Raw genomic sequence first — 23,569 nt, forward strand, 5'->3', positions numbered from 1 at the left:
GGTTGGGCTAACCTAAACTCTTTTGTGGTGAAATTGGGCTAACCTATACCACGTCATACGTACATGCACTGATAGTGTCATACAGAGAACAGAAGACTTGTGACTTGTTGAAGAAATGCAAGCAAGTAGCTCTAGAAGGCAACAACGCGGCAGCAATCGTAGTTCCACTTGCTCAACTTCTGGGAACCAGAAGACTTTCATAGCAATAGCAGACTGAAAGGGGCATTTCGTCGAACAAGTGGAGTTCAATACAATGTACGAGGAGTCTCTGCCTTGCATCTTAATTCTCTTAACTCTCATCGGAAACTAAACACGCAACCCTCACTCACGGTTGCCCTGATGTAATTTTAACGCTTCAAGGTCAAAGAGACACCGGGCTGTCCCTCTCTGTTTGGCAGTTTGTGCTCTTTCTGGGGAAGTGCCAATGTACCATGTTTGCTTCTAAAATTTCAAAATTGATTTTTGGATTTCTGTGCTGCAAATAGAAAACCAAAAATGAGGAGAGTGACAACTCATGCGGTTCTGGCATTGACTATATCATATCTATATGCGTATGGGTTTGCTGAGCTATTGTCATTAGTTTTTGTTTCTTGTGAAAAACAGGGCTCATCAGTGGCCAAGTGGGTCTGCTAAGAAAAAGCAAAACTCCCAAATCCATGTTTTAATAGTACAAGTTGAGAGAATTCCAGCTTAGAATACTCAAACCCGGAGCCCAAAGAAAATTTTAGAAAATTAAGGATCAGATTCTTTAGAAGTTTCATATACCCAAGTGGAGCTTGGGTACACATGCAATTCCAATACAAAATATGAGAATGTGAGAGAGAGAGCGAGGGACTGAGAAGAGATTACAGATTAAATAAACACTTTATACACCTAAATGGAAATGGGTGCCATAATAGTTCTAATCTTTTAGGAGAAGACGACTGAAAGGAAAGGGATGAAGATAATAATAATAATAATACCAAGGGACAGGGATTGCTAGTGCGATTGCCCACCAATGAGGGAAATTACGGATGAATCCTCCAATTGGGGGGAGGGGTTTAATGATGATTGAGGAGACTTAGTGTGGGGTTCACAAGTGAGATCTGAGAGCGCGTGCATAGAAATTTGCATACGGACATTGTGGTGATCTTTTCAAATTAATAATAGGGATAAAGAAAGCTAACTGGTCGCGTAGCGTGGCGTATATCTATGCCTAAACATAATTGCATGCAAAAAGATAGGTGCACCTGCCTAGAAAGACAGAAAAGATCAAGGATGTGCCGGTCATTTTGTATGCGACTATGACTAGGTGTAGGTATACGTCGCGTTATGCGACTGATTAGCATTTTTTTTATCCTATAATTAGAAGAGAAAAAATTTTCTCACAAAGTCAGAGTACTATTTCTCTCACATGGTTTTCTTTGTGTGAAACAAATATGAGCCATCCAGTTTTACATTTTTTTTTTTGGGGGGGGGGGGGGCAAAGTCTTGGTACATCGGCAGGGTGCCAAAACTTGTGTCTGTCTCTCTCCCCCTAAGAAAAAGACCCATTACCCATATGTGTCCTGCACTCCCATTGAGCTTACAACAAGTGGGCGGCGTGCCCAACAGGTTGTCTAGAGTATTGATACATTTGCATGGACACACACGAGATGTGTGCCAATACAAAAGGAGGTATTTGATTGAATTAGACTCTAAAAGATTGAAATTTGATGCATGAATAATCTAGACTATGACCTTTCTGTCTAAGGGTCAAAATTGATATATTATCTATCCACATGGTAGAATAGAGTTTTGTGACATTTAGAAAAATAACAGACCTGTGACAATAATAATTCACATAATAATAATTAGGGTTGGGAGATCACTACCAGGCTATGTGGTCCCTACACCAATGCAGGGGCATCCAATAGGGGTGGAATTTTTATTTCATGGGAGTATGACAATCATTTTGCTCTTCCTGTGTCTAGGCTTAGGTGAGATGCAACCTAGCAACCTTCTTTTTCTCAGATAATTATGGGGGCTAACGAGAGTACACACAAAGGCATCCAACAAAGATAGGATTTTCATGTCGTAGGGGTGGGAATGGCCATTTTGCCCTTCCTATGACTAGGCAATAGGCATAGGCCCCACACACTCTTGCAGTCTTTTTTTTTTTTTTCCCCCTTTAATTATGATAAGGAAAATAAAGTACACGTGTCAGTATGTTGTTTTCTCCCCTCAACTTCTTTTTTCTCACTAAATAAATGGTTTCCCTTCTCCTCCTATTAGGTGTATAATTTGATTATTCGTTATTGGTTTGGTGTATAAGATGTCTATTTAAACGAAACGCGTGTCGATGTGTCTGATTTTTTTTTTTTTTTAATATGAACAATAATGAAAGATTCATGAACGTGGATAAAGGTTTGTATCAACTTGTACAATGTACGAACTCTCTAAACTAATAATCAGAAGTCATTGAAGTGGATGGTTTTTATTTATTTAATTTTGGGTGTCTAAGATAATCAGAAGTGGACTATTAGACCATTGAAAGGCTTCAATTAGATCCATTGCTTCGAACCTTCTCTGACCCCAACTCAATTTCTTTCTGCCCATACATACCCAACAGGATTCATTGCACACTCCAATCCTCTGTCCACAAGGTTAGAACCTAAAATGCCTATGTTTACACTTTATGGGTCCCCCCACTTGTTGTGCTTTTCTTTTGGGCCCCACCATATAGTTGAACGGTACTAGCAAAAGCTTAAAGCTATCTAGATTAATATCTCCTTCTTAGCCTCATCTTTAATCCTCCTCATACATTAATTATGATGACCTTATCTTTTGAAGTTTTTTAATCAATTTTGGATTGGAAATGGGCTGGCCCGGTTCTATGATGGAATCGGTTTATTGGTTGAGTTGGTTTGGAATCAATTAGAGCTGATTCTGATCAAACCCGTTTTTATGTATACTGAGTCTGATCAAGATAGGGCGAGAGCCATCCGATTCTGAACAAATCCAACTAATTTTCGATCAATTCCAAAAACAATTCATTTTAGAATCAACATCAAAATCGTTGGAGACCGATCCCATATTAACTAATTGGATTACTTTTGTCTTTCGGATTCTGTACATGGCCGGTTCAGCCCAAGTTTGGCAGATCATGGAAACCGCACTTCTTAAATTACTTTTTTCTTAATTTTAATTATTGAGCAAAACCTGTTTGGTCAGGCCATGGAAACCCCATTACTCTAGCTTTATTTCTTAAGGGTGTGTTTGGAGGTCACAAAAAGAAAGAAAAGAACAGAAACCTAATCCTCATTTTCTTGGCGATTGGAAAGTTGAGCTGTGGAGAGATTTTTTTGCTTTTAAATTTTGAAATTACTTTAGAATTTATGTAATTTTCTATCGTTGTCACAAAAAACCTTGCTTTCCAGATAAGAAAATTGGGTTCGTCATTCAAGAATGTGAAATCGATTTAGAATGCATACTAAATACTACCTAAGTGATTTACAAGGTTCAGTTACTAGGACCTGCCATAGACAAAAATTTCTCTAAACATATCGTTCAGTGGACGAAAGCTTTGATCTCATCTCTCTTTTTCGGATTTCTCAACTTTTATTTTGTTTTATATTTTTAGTCAAATTAGCATAAATGCTCATCTGAAAAACCCCTTATTTGACGGATTCGATAGGAGAATCTTCCATATATAAATACCTTTTCCTTTTCTATTGCAATCAAATGATCTTAAAACAATTTCCTCTTTTATTCTCGATTTTTTTTTTCTTTTTTTTTTTTTCTATTAATTTCTCGATATCCAAACACACCCTAAAGGTCACACCAACTCAACTACTACAAAGGACAAACACGCATAACTATAACAAGTTGAAAAGAAAGTATAAAATTTTGGATTAAAGGGGTAGGAGTAACATGCACGGCCAAGTACAGTTCACCAAAATTTTAAAAATTTTAAGGGTAAGGGGAAAGGATCCACTTGGACAACTTGTTCCACTATGGAACCTGTCATATAATTTTATAACAATATTGAAATTACAGAATAGCCCCCCTTTCTATAATTGTATTTCAAGTAAAAGGCAAAACCAGACCAACCAACCAATAGTCCAATACCCATGGGCCAAAGCCTCCTCTCCCTCAAGGGGGAAAGAACCTAACACACTGACAGCCATGTTCCCACAAAGGAACAGCGGGTTTTTTTGGGGGGTATAGGTGGTATCCGGTATCTGATATCTGGTTTCTGGTTTCAAGTAGGTGGGGAATAACGAAGAAAAGCGGTTTTGGGATGGATTCATTGCACTTGGTGGGGTGAGGAGGACTGGCTTTAATGTATCTGAAGACGACACCTTAAAAATAAAAGGTGGAGAGAGGAGCAACGAATATTACATTCTTCTTCTCTTCGACTCTTTTTTTGCCCTCTTCGTTAGGGTTTCTGCTTTTCTTGATGATCTTTGAAGGAATTCGATTTCTGTAAATGCATTCGGTTGTTATTGGACTGTATCAAGTTATTAGCGTCTTGTTCTTGGTTGATTTTATCTTTTTTGCTCTCGATCGAGGGTCTTCTTTTGAAAAGCTTTGCGATTTCGGATCTTTGTACCCATGCCTGCTCTCGTCAACTATAGTGGTAAGTTTCGGTTTTCCTTTCTTTGCTTTTATTTTGATTCCCCGTTCCCCCATGGATAATGATTTGTAATCTTTGTTTCAGCTGGGAATTTGTGGTAAAAATTAGGAGATGTTTGTATGCATGCTTTAATTCATGAGGTCTGAGTTACCCTTGATTGCGATTGTGTTGGGTTTTCAGAATTTTTGTGGTCTGGTAGTTATTTCCTCAAACGAAAAGCTCTAGATTTTTAGGGTTTGTTTCTGCAGATTGGTTGGGTAGATCCTTGGATGATTTTCATATATCTTTAATCATTAATTTTTTTCTTGTAGTACAAAGTTGATTTACGGGTTATGCTTCTTGTGATTATTTTCGAGCTGATTATGGGGAGATTTAGTCAAGTTTTGTGTTTTTCTTTGAGTATCTGAAGGGGTTCACTGGATATCTTTTAGAGTTTGAAAGTTTGGAGTTGAATCTGTTCTCTTTTTGTTTAAGAAACTATTTGTGAAACTTGGCTGAATTATTTTTTTTCTGATTTGGGTGTTTCAGGAGATGAGGATTTCTATCCTGGCTCTATGTACTCGAATCCCATGGATTCGAGCCTCGTGCTTTCTCTTGGTTCTCATGTGGATGTCTACTGTCCTCCTCGGAAGAGATCACGTATCAGTGCACCTTTTGTGTTCAGAGGAGATAAGTTTGAACAGAAGAAGCTTCCCTCTATTGATGTTCTTCCCGAGGAGTGCCTTTTCGAGATCTTCAGAAGATTACCCCCTGCAGGCCAGGAGAGGAGTGCCTGTGCTGGTGTCTCAAAGAGATGGCTCACACTTCTGAGCAGTATGCGTAGCACTGAAATCTGTGGCAGCAGAAACACTGAATCCTTGAATCTTGATGGAGGACTAGTTTCAAGTAACACGGATGAGTCTTCAAAGCTTGACAAGGAGAGTCCTCTTCCAGTTTCCATTGATAATGAGGAGCCATATCTTGAGAGTGATGGACACCTTACCAGGTGCTTGGAAGGGAAGAAGGCTACCGATATCAGACTTGCTGCCATCGCTGTTGGAGCTAGCAGTCGTGGAGGGCTGGGTAAGCTTTTGATCCGAGGAAGCAACAGCACACGTGGGGTCACCAATTTTGGTCTTTCAGCAATTGCACGTGGTTGCCCTTCCGTCAGGGTTCTCTCTCTTTGGAATGTGAATTCTATCAGTGACGAAGGCATATCAGAGATTGCAAATGGGTGCCATATGTTGGAGAAACTGGACCTTTGCCAGTGTCCTCAAATATCTGACAAAGGCTTGCTTGCAATTGCAGAGAATTGCCCAAATTTGACTTCTCTAACAATTGAATCTTGCCCTAATATTGGGAATGAGGGTCTCCAAGCACTTGGCAAACGGTGCCCCAATCTGCAGTCTATTTCAATCAAAGATTGCCCTCTTGTTGGTGATCAAGGAATTGCAAGTCTTTTATCTTCTGCCACTTATGTCATGACGAAGGTGAAGTTGCATAGTTTGAGCATAACGGATGTCTCTCTTGCTGTTTTAGGCCACTATGGTAAGGCCATTACAGATATTGTCCTTACTGGTCTCCAGAACGTGAGTGAGAGGGGCTTTTGGGTCATGGGTAATGCTCATGGTCTGCAGAAGCTCAAGTCCATAACAATTACTTCTTGCCGTGGGGTAACAGATCTTGGTCTTGAAGCTGTCGGAAAGGGTTTTCCTAACTTGAAGCAGTTGTGCCTTCGCAAGTGTTCTTTCCTGTCTGACAATGGACTGGTAGCTTTTGCCAAAACAGCAGCTTCCCTTGAGAGCCTGCAATTGGAGGAGTGCAACAGGATCACACAGTGTGGGGTTCTTGGTGCTCTCGCGAACTGTGGAGCAAAGTTGAAGGCTCTCAGCCTGGTTAAATGCATGGGCATTAAGGATATGGTTTTGGATTTGCCTATGCTCTCTGCTTGCAATTCTCTGAGGTCCTTGGCCATTCGGAACTGCCCTGGATTTGGTAGCTCAAGCTTGGCTATGGTGGGTAAGTTGTGCCCACAGCTGCAAAACATTGACCTTGGTGGGCTTTGTGGAATAACTGATGCAGGGCTTCTCCCACTCCTTGAGAGCTGTGAAGCAGGTCTTGTGAAACTTAATGTCAGTGGCTGCGTGAATTTAACAGATGCTGTGGTCAAAGCCATAGCCAGGCTTCATGGTGGGAGTCTCCAACTGCTAAATCTTGATTGCTGCAGGAAGATCACTGATGCAAGCTTAGTGGCAATCGCAGAGGACTGCTCATTGCTCCATGATCTTGATGTCTCCAAGTCTGCAATCACCGACTTTGGAGTTGCTGCTTTGTCGTCCGCAAAACAGCTTGACTTGCAAATACTTTCTTTGTCAGGCTGTTATAATGTGACAGACAAGAGCATTCCCTTACTGGGAAAACTGGGGCAGAATCTTGTTGGGTTAAACCTCCAGCAATGCAAGTCAATCAGCAGCAGCTCAATTGAACTACTTGTGGAGCATCTGTGGAGATGTGACATCCTTTCCTAAATATGGAGGGGAAGTGAAGGATTGAGGTTGGCTGGAACCATGAGTTTGCAGTTCTCCAGCACCTTCTAACGTATAGCAGCAACAGCAGCAGCAGCAAAGCCCATATAGGGCGTCTTTATTCTAGCGTAGTTTTTGGGCTCATATGCAGTGGGTCTTACGATCTTCTCACACAGTGACTTGGTTGTTTTCCAGGGACTTTGGCATACCACTCCTTTTTTGCAGGTATCAGTACCTGTTTCAAGTGTTTTGGCTACCATTGATGGGATGCCTTCTGGCCACAGTTCCTGTGAATACAGTTACCAGGTTCTGGTTTTAGGTTTTTTTTTTTACGTGTAGTTCATGCCTCTCATTGTATCTGATAGGGTCATGGTTTTTAGCATAGCCTCGTGATAGCCATGTTGGTTAGCGGGTGCTAGGCTTCCTTTGCTCAGGTCATACACGTCAGTTTTTGGGTCTATCCATGTTGGTTTTACCTGTTTGAACTTTTTAGTGTTCTTGATGGTTGGGTCTCTGTTTTCCGTCAGGGTCTGGTTCATAGTCGTGTTGTTGTAGTTGCTTTTGGCAGTTCTTCAAAGTTTGGTGCCTGAGATTGATGGGGGCTTTGGCAGTGGCAGCCGCTTCTTTTGGTTTGCCATGACGACCTTGGGTCGTTTTTTCATTCCAAGCCCTAGTTTTACAGGCTTCTGTTGTGAACTGTACTCTGCAACTTTTTTATATGTAATGGAATGAATATTGTCTCTTGTGTTGTATATTTTTGTTTTCATCTCATGGCATGATGGTTGATGTATAATGGATGGATTGTATAAATGCGGGAACTTTGACGCAAATAACGGAATCCCAGGGGGCTACTAACTTCGGAGAGTGTCGACTTCAATCTCTGCTATTCAATTTGCTCCTGTGCCCAAAGATGAAAAAAAGAATTTATTTGAATGTTAATAACTTACAGGAGGAGATATAGACAAGAAAAGGAAGCTCTATTGCTGTTTAAATGGAATTATTAATGGAGAGGCAATTGGGGCCATTGGGACTACTTGTGGTGGGTAATTTTCATTTCCTCTGTATGTGAAATCTCTGGAAGCCTATCTTTGGGGCTTCTAAAGTGATGGCTACTCTTACGAAATGCTATCTGCATCGTTACCTCTTTCAACCTCTTAATTCCCGAATCTCCCAGAGCTGGTTTCATTTCGCTTCAGATTTGTTACCTGCTGGTTTTGTCTTTAGATGATCCTTGTTTATACAAACACATCAACAGCAGAGGACATGAATGAGATTTGCAGGGTTCTGAGTAATGTCTGCAGGTTGCATCATGACATTGGATCTGCACTTGTTTCTCAGAAAAGATTTCAGCTGGTTTGGTTGAGCAAGTATTGGAAAGTTGTAGGTGTCTAAGTCTCTCTGGAGTCTGGACTTAGGTTCTCACGTTTCATTCACATGAGAGAGCTACAAAACTCCAAGTTGATAAAAGATGAAAATCATGAAATTAAATCAGAAATTTCCGGGATTGTTTTCCAGGCTTTATACCAGAGCTGATTTGCCAATGGACGCCATCATGGTTTACAAGAAAATGCAAGATTTTTGTCCTGAAACAAGCAACGATGATCTTGACAAGCTGTTATTCATGCTTTGTAAAAGAAAGTATGTCCAAGAATTCTTCAATTGTATCAAACACAAATTCTCAACAAGTTGGAAAACTTAGTCTCCTGATGAGGGATAGGGTGACATTGGAAATTCTATGGAATTTTGGAAATTGTTCGATTGAATGCTTGATCAGAAAATTTCCATTGATGTAGCTGCCTACAATGCTTTGTTGGAGTGCTTGTGCCGAGATGGAATGGCTGAAGGAGCCTTAAGGTCGTCAAAGAAATGGGTAGTCATGGCCTTCAGCCAGATGCTTGTATTTGCTTAGTGTGTAGCAAATGATATTCATATGGCCTTGCGAATTCTTGATGGGATGAGAAGGTACAGCTTGGGCGCCAAATGTGTCTACGTATACTGCATTATCAAACAATTCTGCAATAACAGATTGTCACAACTTACTTTTGATTGTTCCCTGTGTTCTTAGCGAAGTCTATCAGGCTCTTAAACTGAGCAATAGGATTGATAAAGATTCCAACTTGCAGATCTTTATAATTACAATATGGTTCTCAAAATGCTGATCAGGGTCTGAATGTTTGATCGTGCCACAGCAGTTTGGCAGAGTATGGAGAAGAGGGGTTTCTTACCCATCAGTTTGTAAGAAAAAGCATGTACTTTACTCCTTTAGGATGCATTTAGTTACTTCGAGATGAGGAACCATCTCTTACAGTTAGCATTCTGGGGGAAGAAATAGATACTCGCTGAAAAAATGCGGGCGGAGCACATCATGTTCAATTCAGTAGCTATCAAGCACAATGGAAACCCACGAGGCTTCTGCAAGCTCAGAGTAACAATCTAAAGTAATTTGTGAGTATGATTCTTGATTGATTCTATATTTGGACACTCCCAAAATGAACCATAATATTGGGTAAATGCCTTTCTCCAATATCCGATGCATTGCAATTGGCTATGTTCTTTCTGGGCCACATATTGCAAACACAACCCAGAAGCTGTAATTTGTTTTCCTATAGAAATTATGAAGCTTATGACAGATGAATTCACATTTTGTACAAGGCTCAAGCCTACTATTGATTTCAGTATTTAAAATCCTACTTGTATGTTTGTTCAACTGTTTGAGTGCTTAAAAATCATTTTATTTGAGGCCAAATTAGGACAGAGCTGCACCATCCATGGGGCTCTCTACCAGAAACTGAAAGTTTTTACTTAAGTGCCTTTGATATCCATTTTGTTTGCCAATGATCTCTTGCTGATGCAGAGACATGAATGAACTCTTGAAGCCTATGGTTTGTTCCATGAACATGTGTGCTTGGTTTCAGTCTCACACCAACAACGAGGCCTGATCTTGTCTTAGAATTAGAATCCCTTATATATAGATTATGGAGGCAAGAGATCACATTATAAATTGTTTTGCTCTGAAAAGTTAGATGAGGAGCAATCTTCCTTGTGTCCATCAAAATCTCCTAAGCCCAGAAGAGACAAACCTACCATCTATTTTCTAAAGAAGAATAAATTTCAAGAAATCAAAAAGATATGGTATTCTCTTCTTTCCAAGGTGTTGACCTCAAGATTTTATTTGATTGCTTCAAATCCACAAAACCCATTTTTTTTTTTAAAAAAAAAAAAAAAAAAATCCATGACAGCTAAAGGTAACAAGAAACAGAAAAAAAAAGATCCCAAGATCCAAAGGATCATGTGGAGATAAGATAAACCCACCAGTCATACTAAATGTGTTCCATAACAGGGTAAGGTAACCACAAAAAATTATGATCCAAAAGGTCCAAGGGATCATCAGGACCTCATATCTTCAATCCTCATGTACCTATAAATCATAAAATAGATAAATATTCCTCATGTTACTAATGTATCTATCTCCAAATAATGTGATTGAATCTTCTGTCATTGCTGTCACAACACCTACCTCTTCCAGGGTCCAGCCTGTTCAGATTGAACTGTAAATGACTGACTAAATTTCTTATCGGTTCGGTTTGGTTAGATTTTTAAAAAGCCATTATGGGATCGAATTCGATAGGAACAATCAATAAGATCATTGGATGGAAATTCCAAAAAAAAAAAAAAAAAATTTATTATCTTATATATGAAAACCAAGACCACATTAATAATATGTCGGAACCAACTGAACCGATAGCTATTTGATTCGATCTGTTTTTTGTAGACTAATGGGAGAATATACGGGAGCATCAAGCGAGGTGTTATTTGTACATTTCATAGGAGTGGGATAGTCATTTTGCCCCCATGTGTCTAAGCGTTGCACTGGAATACTAGCCCAAACAGAGTTCTTTTTCCCTAATTTAATACTATTCGACACAAGCCCATACTTTGCCTATGATTTCCTATTCCAATAGCTATTATTGGCCCCGTTTGTTTAGAGGGGACTTAGGTAGGGTGGGAGAATTGGGGTGGAAAAATGTTAATGTGGCACTTCAAAATCCCACACCAACCTTATTTGGTTAATGTGGGGTGGAGAACTTACAAAAGTGTAGGGGACATCTTTAATTGCTGTCTGTTGCCATGTCACTTCAAAATCCCACCTGGTGGGACTTTGGTTGCTGGTGATGCGAAAAATTACTTTATCTCAACTTTACCCCCAACATTTTCATCCTAACAAAACCTTACCAACATGTGTGTCTCGTCTTCCCAACAATCCCACCTTACCTTCGGATTTAGATCCTTTACTACCGAGCTACTCAGTAGGACCGTGCTGCTCAGACATGGTGAGGCGCACAATAACTGCCTTACCCCCACTCGGGCAAAATGTTCGAGCAAGGGTAAGGCGGTCATTGCACACCTCACCATGTCTAAGCAACACGGTCCTATCGGACAACTCCACGGTAGAAGATCCAAATTACCTTACCTTCCCCTCTAAACAACCGGGGCAAAAAGCTTCAATAGGCGAATACAAATAGGCTTGTGAGGCTAAACAAAAGAGACAGCCAAGACAGAAAAAATCAGAGAGAATAAAAGAAAATATTAGTATCAAAGAAACTTATATACAGTTGTTATTTAAGTTTAAGAGAAGAAAGATCATTAAATTCACTGTTAAGCTGATGATTGGTCATGGTTGGGAAGTACATTAGGAACACCCGGTTTAGCTTCTGATTTGCTTTAGTTAGCACGGCAACCAAACCAAACATAGATATATAGCTTTTACCCACTCTGATTTTCACTGGTTGTCCTTAAAAAGATGATTCTCCTGATAAGTGAGGAGTTCAGGTTAGGTACGCCCAAAGTGAAGCCAGTGTCAGTCAGTATGACTAATTGCTTCATACACGCTACACCTAGTGTAGATTAGAGACCCTTTTTTTTTGTTTTTGTTTTGTTTTGGTATAGAGAGTAGGTACTGCTGTCTCCTTTAGAATTTTTATCCTCTCCTGTTATCACACAGTATTGTAACGCATCGTGTGACGGTTGTAGAGGTCATGTGCACCATATGGGGTCCGTTGTACCACATGATCTCTATAGTACCGCACAATGCAATACAGCACCGTGCTGTAATAGGAGAAGATAACGATTCATCTCTCTACTCCTCTCTGCTCACATGGTTTAATCCCAAAAGAAAAAAGTTTAGCCTTCTCTCTTATTTTAACTATGTTATCTTTTTTATTCAATTTATATGTTAGAAATATATTTACCCAAGAATTTGAAATTACATACAACAGATTCAAGATAGGATCTCGAATCTCGACCACACAAATTGCTCAGGTTAACAACTAATAGGCACTGCTAACATATATATATATTTTTTCGGATTAAGAGCTTGTATAATAGGGGGGAGGGGATTAGGGGATGGGGATAGGCCCCAAGGTGGTTTGAACTCATGACTTTTTATTTGAAGAGTTGGTCTTTTGCCAACTGATCTGACCCTTTGGGATCACTGCTAACATTATATAGATTGAAAACAGGGACTAATCCTGTCAGATCGAACAACTGATGCCTCTTCCAGAATGGACCCAGTTGTTAATAGGCCTACACATAAAACATTGTTTTACATATTAGAGCGGGTTAATTGGAAAGCCCAATATCCATTAAAGAGACCATCTCATATAGTGAGCTCCAATCAACCAAGCCTATCAATCAACATACATCCATTAATCCACACCCATACAATGACTGGATGTTAATCCATACACGATAAAAATATTACATTATACCGCAATGCCGCCAAAAACCAAAGTCATGAATTATTGAATTTATGATGCCACGATATCCATATATGTAATTGTTAAAGCTAGAATCACCTCGTCAAACTATTGGATGAGCAACCTATGCGAATGCCAACAGTGGACTTGGTTTCAAGTAACTGAACAAGACAGAAACATAAGATTATGGACGGAGGGGTTGATGAAATGGGCTTTTGCCTCTTGTTGTAGAAACATAACATATATATATTGGGGTGTTTTTTTCAGTGTCGCATCACCCTACCCCTCTAGTGGCAGATCCATATGCTTGGATGCAGCCTACGCTGCGGTACTGAGAACATTCTCCCATATAAGAAGAGAATCTATCAATCTATATCCAAGGTGTAGAGACTCAGGAGATGCACAAATTGTACCTATTAGAAAAAATTTTGTTTGAAGAAGGAAACTTCAAACTGCTTTAAACGTGATCTCGTTATCTTAAAGGAGATATTTATCTCACACAACAAATTCACTGTAGAATCTCTCTTTTTCGGTTTAATTCAAGAAATAAAAAAAATAATATAATAAATACTATTTATAATTTTTATAGTTTTTTGATGTTGGATTAAATCACTTTTCTCAAAATAACAAAATATATATTTAATTTTTCATTTTATTGCAGTCTATGTAATAGTACCATTGTCTACTGAAAAAAAACACAAAAGGGCAAGGGAAGAGACAAAAAATTAAGCAAGCTTGGATTCAACAGGTCACAGTTTCAAATATTTTCCCATCTGTCCTCTACCAATCTATCTATCTATCTATCAATCAATCAGTTTTCAAATCGGGTTGAGTCAGAATCCCATCCCTTCACTCCCATTGCCCGCTACGCTACACAGTCTTTATTTACACACACATACATTGAGAGGCATGACAAGAAGTGTTGTGGAGATGATGAAGACTAGTCCTTTCACCAAATGAGCCGTACCATAATTTTTACGTCACTGTTCCATACAGACCTTCAACAATCATTTTCGGTTTTCGCTTTTCTTCTCTTCTCTCTCTCTCTCTCTCTCTCTCTCTCTCGTTCTGGGTATGCTGGTTTTTCTCTCTTGATCTATTACTCTGTGATATGCTTTGTAGCACTCACTGTCTGTCTCCGTCTGCTTCCAGCAGCCTTAACCAACGTCCCTCATGTTTCCCTCACGATGTACTTACGCAGTACAGTACCAACTCTCCATAATTGCACTGAGATTCCAATCCAACGGCTCTTATCCCCAAATTAGGCACTCCTCCACGTGTTCACCAGGGTTACTGTCCCTAGAGAACAGCCTGAGACGAACCGCACCACTCCACGTGTAGGCACCTGAGGTTCTTGATAGTCATGGCTGGTTGATACGAATTGAACTCCTCTCCAAGGAGCCCAGCACGCCCAGGGTGTATCTAGCCTTTGGGATGTGCCACACACATCTCTAAGCATGCATCAAGATATGTGCAATACAGCCCAACCCTTGGATGCTCCCTAGGTACTCCCTAGGCGTTGAGCTCCCTAGAGAGGAGCGAGATCTAGTTGATACTTAATAGTCACTTAACACTATGGGACACTCTTTAGTTTACCCTTCACAGGGTCTCTTCATGCAATAGGTGAGCAAAAATGCACCCCCTCTCCCCTCTCCCCGCTCCCCCTTGGGTAGGAGTCCGGACTCCCTTGGTAATAGTAGGATTCTGTTTGCTTGTCTTAGCTTTAAAAGAACTTTGTCCATGAGTGTGGCCTACGCCGCCAGCACTCCCATGAGTCTATCTCTCTTCTTCTTATATGAAAAGACATTTCTATCCTCTGGTTTTGAAGAGGAGAGATATAGACACATGGGAGTATTGGTGTAGGCCACACTCCTGGACAGAAAACTGTTTTTCATATAATATATGATGAAATTTTGTTGTTATCCGGATTAAAGGAACATTCATGTTACCTAGCTCATAGCCCAAGAAATGGATTCTAAAAAGGTATTTTTGAAAAATACTAAAACTAGGTAGGTATTTGTGGATCCAAACGAGAAGTGAATTATTCCATTTCGTTGGCTGCAAGCCCGAGTAGCACGAAGGTTCCTGCAACTAAGGTAGTGTTTCTTGTGGGAAAACATGACCCCTATGTGCACAGGGGCTAATGGGAATATGTGCGGAAGCATTAAGAGAGGTGCCAATATCGCCTTTCATGGGGGGTGGGGCAATCATTTCGCCCCATTTGTGTGTGGTGGATTGATATGATATATGGAGAAAAGTTTTGTGGGGGAGTGTACAGCCCATGCCCAAACATAATGGGAGGCGAAATGACCCCCACGCCCCTATTAAAAGTGGAAATCCCGCCCCATAATGCTTTCACTTGCACGTCCGTGCACACAGGGGCCACGCTCCCCCTATATTTATATAAACCCAAAAAAGAAAGTAACGAAGGAAGAGAGAGAGAGAGAGAGAGAGAGGGAGAGAGAATAATGCTGACATAATCAACAAGACCCATCCTTTCCAAGGGATCCATGGGTTGATGGTGAAAGAATAATTTGAAGGTATTTTTCTGGGTAGTGGTTAACTGGACAATTAAAATAGACGCTATCATTTCTATTTTTGAAAGTAAGTAAAGCTCTGGAAAGCTTGAAAGCAATCACCACACCTCCCTTCTATGGCAATTTCTGAGAAAGCCGGTTTTTTAACTTCTAAGCAGATATATTAATTTTTCCCAAAAAACAGAGAAAAAACTTCTAAGTAGATATCTAGTTAGAACTCTCTTTCACTCACTCATATGACATTGGTTGAGTTTGGGCAGTCTTACCTGAATTTGAGAAGTTTATCAAATCTAGGCAAATAGACCGGTCTCCAGTTCATTTTTGATAGGGACCCTCTTCAGTTCATGAAAAGTAGGTTTTCATCTCAACCATGAAATGAGTGATTTTGAGTAATTGTTTACAAATCCTATAGAGCTCAAGTTAATCATTTTGGAGGTGGGGTTGTTTGTTGTATTATTATTTTATAGAAGCACTTTTGCGTCAAAGCACTTGTTTCAAAAAGCATTTTTTCAAGTGTGTGTCAAAGTTTCAAAATTGTGTTTTGTTTCATTCCCTCCTCTTTTATTTCCCTTCTCTATTTTGTTTGAAATTGGTTGTACTCTCTTGTGTGCAAGAGGCTAGAATTGAGCTCAAGAATAATCCCACATTGGTTGTGGGAGAGTTACTTGAGGGGTATATATATAGGATTGTTTCCTTAAGGTGTGAGCCTTTGGAGAGGAAGACACCCTACTCTCTAGTGTATGGGGGGTCCTTGGGGTGCTTTTGAAACGCGTGCGCCGAGCCGAGGTTGAGGTCGGGGTGTGGGTGTGGGCAAAACCTTATAGGAGTTTTAATGTTTTGTTTAAAACTCGATTTGGTTCACCCGTGGTTCATCTATACGGTTGAACCACACTTGTCTATTTGTACATATATATGAATAGTTACACCCCCTCCCTGTACGTGGAGGTATACATACGGTCACACCTCCCATGTAAGGGTTACACCCCTGTACGTATATCACCTGTATTCATACGGATGTATCCCTTCATGAAAGGGTACTCCAGCATTATATATATACACCATGTCATGCCTGCATTTTATATAGACAATAGAAACGTATTGTCCCTGCAACAGTCCGTTCCAGAGACAGATACTTACTGTATTTTCGTTTAAGTAATAAGAGGGTGGTATAGCTGTTTGGTATCCTTGGTACTCGTATTAGGTTCTGCAACCTATACGTTTAGGAGTTGTATTTATCTTGGAGGGTAAGGTGCAAGGTCAACCCCGTTGCAGAAGAGGGGGCATCTAAATCCTTAAGGAAAGTATATTTTAGATACGACTCAACTCGGTTGTCCGTGCTTCTTCCTTTCTGGTTCGTTTCACTCTGCAACTGGTGTGCGATAACAGGTATTTCTCTATTTCTATACATCTGCTTTGTCTTACAGTATATGCCTAGTATAACATTGTTTCACTGAAAAAAAGAACAATGAATGAGAAATTTGTATCCACAAATTTAATCAAAAAAAAAAAAAAAAATTATATTTCAACCTCCAAACAAAAGATAAAACTTTAGAATGGTATATAATATGAACTTCCTATATGGATACATATCTACATAATTTGAGCTTTACACCTTGAGGTAGCTCTGAATAAGGAGACATTAGCCCTAATGCATTTTATGGTAACAAATCAACTTATTCAAACCACTCCATTTTAGGTGAGATCCATCCAATTACATATGTAGTCCACTCCATTTTGCTACATGGAACAATAATGTGGTAAGTTTGACCATTAGAGCCTTGCTTGGCCATATTTCAAATTTTAGGTTCAAATTCAATCATTTTCCCTTTCATCTAGTCAAGTTGATACTTGACATATGAATAGATGATCTTAGGACCTATACACGCCCACAAATTTTCATCCACATAGGAGCCACCGTGTAACAAAAATCCAAGCTAAAACTACAACAGAATCATAATATATATAACGGAAAAAGAAGGCTTTACCAGGTTGTTTGGTTCTTGTGCCTAGACACAGGAAGGGCGAAATGATCGCCCTGCACCTTTTGACATGAAAATTTCCATCCCTATTGGATGCCTCTGCATGTACTGTCATTGATCCCTACGCTGGTGCAAAGACCACGCAGCCTGGCAACGATCCCTCCCTAAACATAAAATATGTGTGTTAGAATTCCACGCAAATGCAAATGATTCCACATCAAATGTAAGTGAATCAAAATGAAAGATTTTGAAAACTTGGACATCTATCATCCTTAATGACTAACTTTTAAGGATGAATTCTACTCGAGTCTCAACCACGGTTTGAGGTATTGGTATGTATTGAATGATACATATCGGTTTTGCTAGTCACAGTTACCGATACCATATCGATAACACAAAAAAAAAAAAAAAAAAAAAAAAACAAAAAAAAAAAAAAAAAACCAAAGATCCAAGCAATCGATATCAATATCATATCAATGATTACTAAAATATGATCTCAATAATGTAATCCGGTTGCCGGCTTGCGGTTCTTCATTCTATTTTTTTTTGTTTTTCAGATTTTCAAAGAGAAGAAAGATTCCTAAACAGTAGTTATGGGGTGCAGATCTACAGTAATGGGTTTGAAGTTTGAACCCTTTTTCTCTGCCCCAGACCAAGAGAAATGTAGAAGAAGTCAGGTCACAGCTGCACGGTCACCCCAGTGACCTCTTTCACCCGACACGCAATAAAATCGGCCCAATATTGGAAATTTCCTTTTTAACCGTTTCTGTCCACAAAAATTACCACCTTAAAAAAAAAAAAACATAGCCATATTGCACACGGGTCATATCCCCAGAAGATCAAGACCTAGTCTCTGATCAACTAACCCCTATAACGGACCTATATATGTATCTGATCATCTATTCTATTCGTGACTCTAAACCAGTAGATGTACGCCACGTGTACTCTATAGATATTTCCTTTGGGGGAACAGACGTGTAGTGACTGTGAGAGCATTTAAGAGGTTGGAATTGCTTTTAACCAACAGAGAGACGCAGTTACCAAAGGGGAAGAGAGAGATTCAGCTCAGGTCGTCGTCTTCTTCTTTGTTGAAATGAAACACAAATTAATTGAGAAATTAAAAGGTGTGTTCCCACTTCCCCATTTTCCAGTCCAAATCCAAAAGTAAAGTTTGACAGAACTAAGAGTGTGTAGTAAATAGTAACCCTACCCTGTCCACAGTCCACACCACCGGAATATCGTTGCCTCCATTGGCATTTATTACTTGCAATGTCGTTAGTTTTTGTACATCTGGCGCTTTCTGAACAGATGACCAACTCTTCCAAATTCTTTTCCGGCACTAGCTCTCTCATTTATGGGTGTTAATTGATTCAGTTTCGGTTTAAATGATTTATTTGATTCGATTTATAATACAATGGTTAGAAATTATTGACAGAATATAAGGTTTCCATATTTACTCGAATTCAATATTCAACGTAATTTCAGCACAATCTTTCCATTTATAATTGAAGTTTATTTTGTGTTGTAAATATCTTGTAATCCTTTCATATCAGCCGATTTGGGCATCGTGTAATCCTTTGTATCAATCTATTTTTTTCAGGTATAAAGTTTTTTGCATTAGGGGTGCACAAGGTACACCTACACACATGGTGGTAGGGGGGGGGGGGGGGGGGGAGGGGGGGAGGTGGGCGAAATGACCGATCCACCCCCTGAATGACCCAAACCCCATTCATGTCCCACCCCATGTGTCTGGACGTAGCCTGTGCCCAGATACGCTCCCAAACAAAGAATGTGCATCCATGAAATACTATCAACCTTGAGTATGCCCAGATGCACTCCCAGACATGGTATTGGAGCTTAACAAGGCTCACACCACCACCTTCCTCCCTTAATCAACTCCTCTTTTCTTCTCCTTCTTTCTTTTTAGATGGAGACCAATACCACCACCAAAGATCCCCCCCCTTCCCCTATTGTTGTTGCATTCCCCCTGCCACTCCCCCTATGGCTAAACTTGCCATGGCCACTCCCATCGTGGCCACCACCTGCCCCCATGGCCACTCACACTCTGGTTGCGCCCTCTATGGCCATGTCCCCTTGAAGCCACTGTTGCAACACAATGAAAACATCAAGATGCTTCCTTGATTAGTCTTTTCATCTCCTATCTCTTTTTGAAGAAGTCGTTCCTCTCGCCATCAGGAAGGAAACGAGCAAAGACATTTGGGAGTTGGGACACACTCACTGTTGCCTTCGGTTCTGCATCAACTACCCGCATCCTCTCTCTTCTTTTTGCTCTTCAGGAACTCACCCACAAACTTGAAGAACCAGTAACATAGTTCCTACAACACGCTTAAGCCATAACTAATGAACTTGCAGTTACGAGAAAACCTTTGCAACAAGAGGATTTCAACACGTACATAAGAATCTAGCCGTCCACCTAACAATTGAAAGGATAAAAAGACGCCACTGCCCAGTGCAGCACACTTAAGAATCCAGCCGTAGAAACATGGGCAGTGGTGTCTTTTTATCATTTCAAGTGTTGGGTGGACAGTTGGATTCTTAAGTGTGGTGCGCTGCCAGCACTTGAGAGGATAAATTTCTTCCATAACACCACTTGTTGGAAATTATTGTCAGAATATTGAGAGATCAAACCTAATTGTTGCCTTGACGGTAAGAGAGTTTTCAAAGTATCTCTTGCACTGATTCTTCTGCAAACCTGTAATAAAAATTGTTATAAAAAATGACGGGTTGAGTCGTGTCACTTGACATTGTCGTTAAGATCGTAGACGCTCCCTATGGTGCAACCGGGAATATGCAAATCGGCCTCCAAGATAAAATAGGTTATTTGTTTTCCCAGTAATCGTGCACTCAACTGCTGGACCCCTTCGAGTACTACATGGTTGTGTTCAAACTAAAAAAAAAGAACACACAATAATACCACTTTCAAAAACTCAAAACATTGAAGAATAAGGAGGATTCATGCAACACAAGCATATGGATAACACAAGGTAAATTCATCTGAAATGGGTCTTGATTAATCTCAAGAGAGACTTGATTAATCCAAGAGACTTAATCCCATCTTAAGAGGGGCTTGATTCGTTGGTTCTCCTTCAAAAGGATAAGTCCTTCCCCTTATTTATATTGGTAGAAACTGCATTGAGAAGGAGGAATAAAGAGAGGTCTTTAAGATGAGGATTTAGGATGAGAATTAAGAGGACGAATTTAATAATTCAAGAGGTTTGATTAATCTCCAAAGAGACTCGATTAATCCAAGAGAGACTTTATTCGTTTTTTACCCGGGAGGCTTAAACCCTCCCTCTCTATTTATATAGGGGAGACATTAAGAAAAGACATTAAGAATGTCTCAAACCTGAAGATTAAAAGCTTTAAGAAGCTTCATTAGAGAACATAAAATATCTTCAAAAACTGAATTGACAAATTAAAAGAAGAAGTAAAGTATTAATAAAACTTATTTGTTTTTAAACAAATCTTTAAAACTGTTTTGAATCTTAAATTGTTACAAAACTTCATTTAAAAATTAACACCACTTCTTGAATTGTTTGCTTGGAGGAGTTACCCAATGGAAGGTGGTTTTAACTATTTAAGTAAATATGCTGAATGAAGGGCGTCTGATTCAGCTAGCAAAAGATCAAGTTGTCATTCATCAAAAACAAAAAAATCAGTACTACAGTTTCCCAAGAGGGCCCTGAAAATGTAATTATTAATGTGGAGAATTGCATTTTTATTGGTGAAGAAGTATAAATGTTATAAGGGAAGTGTCTCTTACACAGCCTACAGTCCTGAACCTTGTCTCTTCTGTCTCCCCATCAGTCTTTCTTCCTTCTTCTACACCCAATCCTTTTCAAAATTAATCTGTTCTTCTTTCTACACTACCCCATACATTTCTTACCATTCCAACTCCTCTGAGAACATCAAAAAATAAACTGATCATGGCTTCACCAAGGAAATACCTTAATGTGCTTAGAGTTGCAGTGTTAGTTCTCATCTTTTCTCTCACATTTCCACCTTCTAAACCAGGTAAACTAAAGCCCCCACTTCTCTCTCTCTGTCTCTCACACACACACAAATCCAAGTTGGTGTTTGGTTCTTTTGGGCTCTGTTTTCTTTTTTAATACTATGTTTGGAGCTTGGGAAGACTGACAGAGGAGGAGGTTTTTCCTCTTCTAAGTATTGGTTTAGTCATATTTTGATCTCAGTGTTGTCGTTTTGTTTGTCTTTGTGTGGGTTTTTGGCAGTTGGTTTGAGCTTTTCAGGTTATGATGAGAAGGTGAAGCAGAGGAAACAAGTTTTGGGTTCAAGACCTCCTCAATGTGTAGGCAAGTGCTTAAATTGTAAGCCTTGCATGGCAACTCTGGTTATACCTCCTCACCAAAGGATGAGTGAGAAAATTTCATCCCATGAAGAAGATGGTGGCTACTATCTTCTGTCTTGGAAGTGCAGATGCGGTGATAAGTTTTTTCAGCCTTGAATCTTCTTATGTCTGTAACCAGTCAAGTCTTTGATTATAGAGGCCTCAATGGTAATTAATTACTGTAGCACAAACCAAACCCTTTATGATTCAAAGGGCTCTCTCTCTCTCTCTATGGAGTCTGGAACACAATAGCATGTATTTATATATATTTTCAGTAGTTTTGGAGTTATTAAAGAGGATTTAGATTCCCATTGCTCTCTCTCTCTCTCTCTCTCGATTTCAAAATTCCAACCCTCTGAAGAAAAGAAAAGGGCTTTTTCCAAAATAATAATGGATTAGGATTAACTAATACTTTTTTCCAAATTAAAGAGGTTTTTCTTGTAATCTCTCTCTCTCTCTCTCTCATTGAATGAGGAGGGGTTGGGTTGTGTAGACTTCGGGGAAGAATCCAAAGCAATGGCTATAAGAGGAATAATCGTTTTCTTCTAGGTATCGTTTGGATGGGCATTTAATACATCTGATCAAATCGTGCATCTATAGTCAAATTACAATCGTAGGGCTCCTCTCCAGGAAGTCCATCGCCTAGTGAGTGCCCAGTGAGCGTTCAATGGTTGGGCTGATTGGACTCACAACGAGATATGTGCCTGCATACATCTTCATGTGTGACTAGTCAGCCCAGCCGTTGGTGCCTCATTGGGCAATGGACTCCCTGGAGAGGAAGTATCTAACAAAGACAGTGCAGTACATTCCTTATACTAAAGGAAACGATGAATAAACTCTAACTGGAAATAGAGATTTAAAGTGATCGAATAGATGCAATCGAATCCATATGTCTGACTACATCCTTTGACTTGTGTAACATGGACCTTCTTCCCCCAGCTTATATCACTATGTAGATCCACCTTAACACTCTATCTCTTCCTTGACCATGTTGATTCTCTATTGTATGAAACTGTTTCTCATTCTGTGATTGGTATAAGATAACAGATTCCCCACATTCTCGGCATAACATACCCTCTCTTATTTTTCAATTTGGACAAAAAAAAGAAAAAAAATTATCCGAGAGTGTAGCTTATGTTAGCACTCCCATAAGTCTCTCTCTCTTCCTCATATGAAAAGATATTTCTACCCTCTTATTTTGAAGAGAAAAAAAGAGACTCATGAAAATATCAGCGTAGACCACACTCCCAAATAGAAAACTACTTCCCGTACATTATATTCGTGTCGACCTAGGTAAAGAGACAGGTTATGTTTGTGTCAAGACTCAGGGTTGAAGGATCCAATTAATTTTTGGGTATTATTCGGGTTGGGATGCATTTTACCCAAACATAAGTTCGGCAAGATCAGAACCGACCCGACCCATTGCCACTCTTGTATGCATGTCGGGAAATCATGATGAAAGACTTAAATTTCTAGTGTTGAATGGTTGAATTTCTTGGGTGGGTAGTCAGAAACTGGACTCGTGTCTAGTTGGCCAGAGGCGGATTTAGGTAAGCTATGCCTACGCTTGTCCAATCTAAAATCTTTAATCCACGCGGTGCTCTGTGTCTAGAATCTAGATTCAGATAATAGTCCCTGGAATCTGATCAAGTCCACAATAGATAATTGGACGGGTTGACTTGCTAGCCTAGGATTAGACATGTTTGCCCCAAATGTTTTTTTATTTTTATTTTTGGGAGGGGGAGGGGAAGGTTTAATTTTTTTTTTTTGTGGGGAGGGGGGGAGGGGGGGGGGGCAGGGCCAATGAGAATGTGCATTATATTTGGA

The 23,569-nt window shown here is 39.7% G+C and overlaps 2 protein-coding genes across 2 annotated transcripts; both read left to right on the top strand.

Annotated features, from left to right (window-relative positions):
* The first annotated feature begins 4,295 nt into the window (after positions 1–4,295).
* LOC122650249 (EIN3-binding F-box protein 1-like) lies at positions 4,296–7,853 on the top strand. The gene is made up of 2 exons (XM_043843609.1): positions 4,296–4,600; positions 5,126–7,853. The coding sequence occupies exons 1-2, from the start codon at positions 4,576–4,578 to the stop codon at positions 7,102–7,104; spliced, it is 2,004 nt and encodes a 667-aa protein (XP_043699544.1). The 5' UTR covers positions 4,296–4,575; the 3' UTR covers positions 7,105–7,853.
* A 13,354-nt stretch (positions 7,854–21,207) lies between these two features.
* On the top strand, positions 21,208–21,938 carry LOC122652745 (EPIDERMAL PATTERNING FACTOR-like protein 8). Its single transcript, XM_043846572.1, has 2 exons — positions 21,208–21,408; positions 21,627–21,938. Exons 1-2 carry the CDS (start codon positions 21,321–21,323, stop codon positions 21,857–21,859), a joined length of 321 nt encoding a protein of 106 aa, XP_043702507.1. The 5' UTR covers positions 21,208–21,320; the 3' UTR covers positions 21,860–21,938.
* Positions 21,939–23,569: the final 1,631 nt, after the last annotated feature.

The sequence above is a fragment of the Telopea speciosissima genome, chromosome 2 (genome assembly GCF_018873765.1).
Source record: "Telopea speciosissima isolate NSW1024214 ecotype Mountain lineage chromosome 2, Tspe_v1, whole genome shotgun sequence".
NCBI classification, from domain to species: Eukaryota; Viridiplantae; Streptophyta; class Magnoliopsida; order Proteales; family Proteaceae; genus Telopea; species Telopea speciosissima.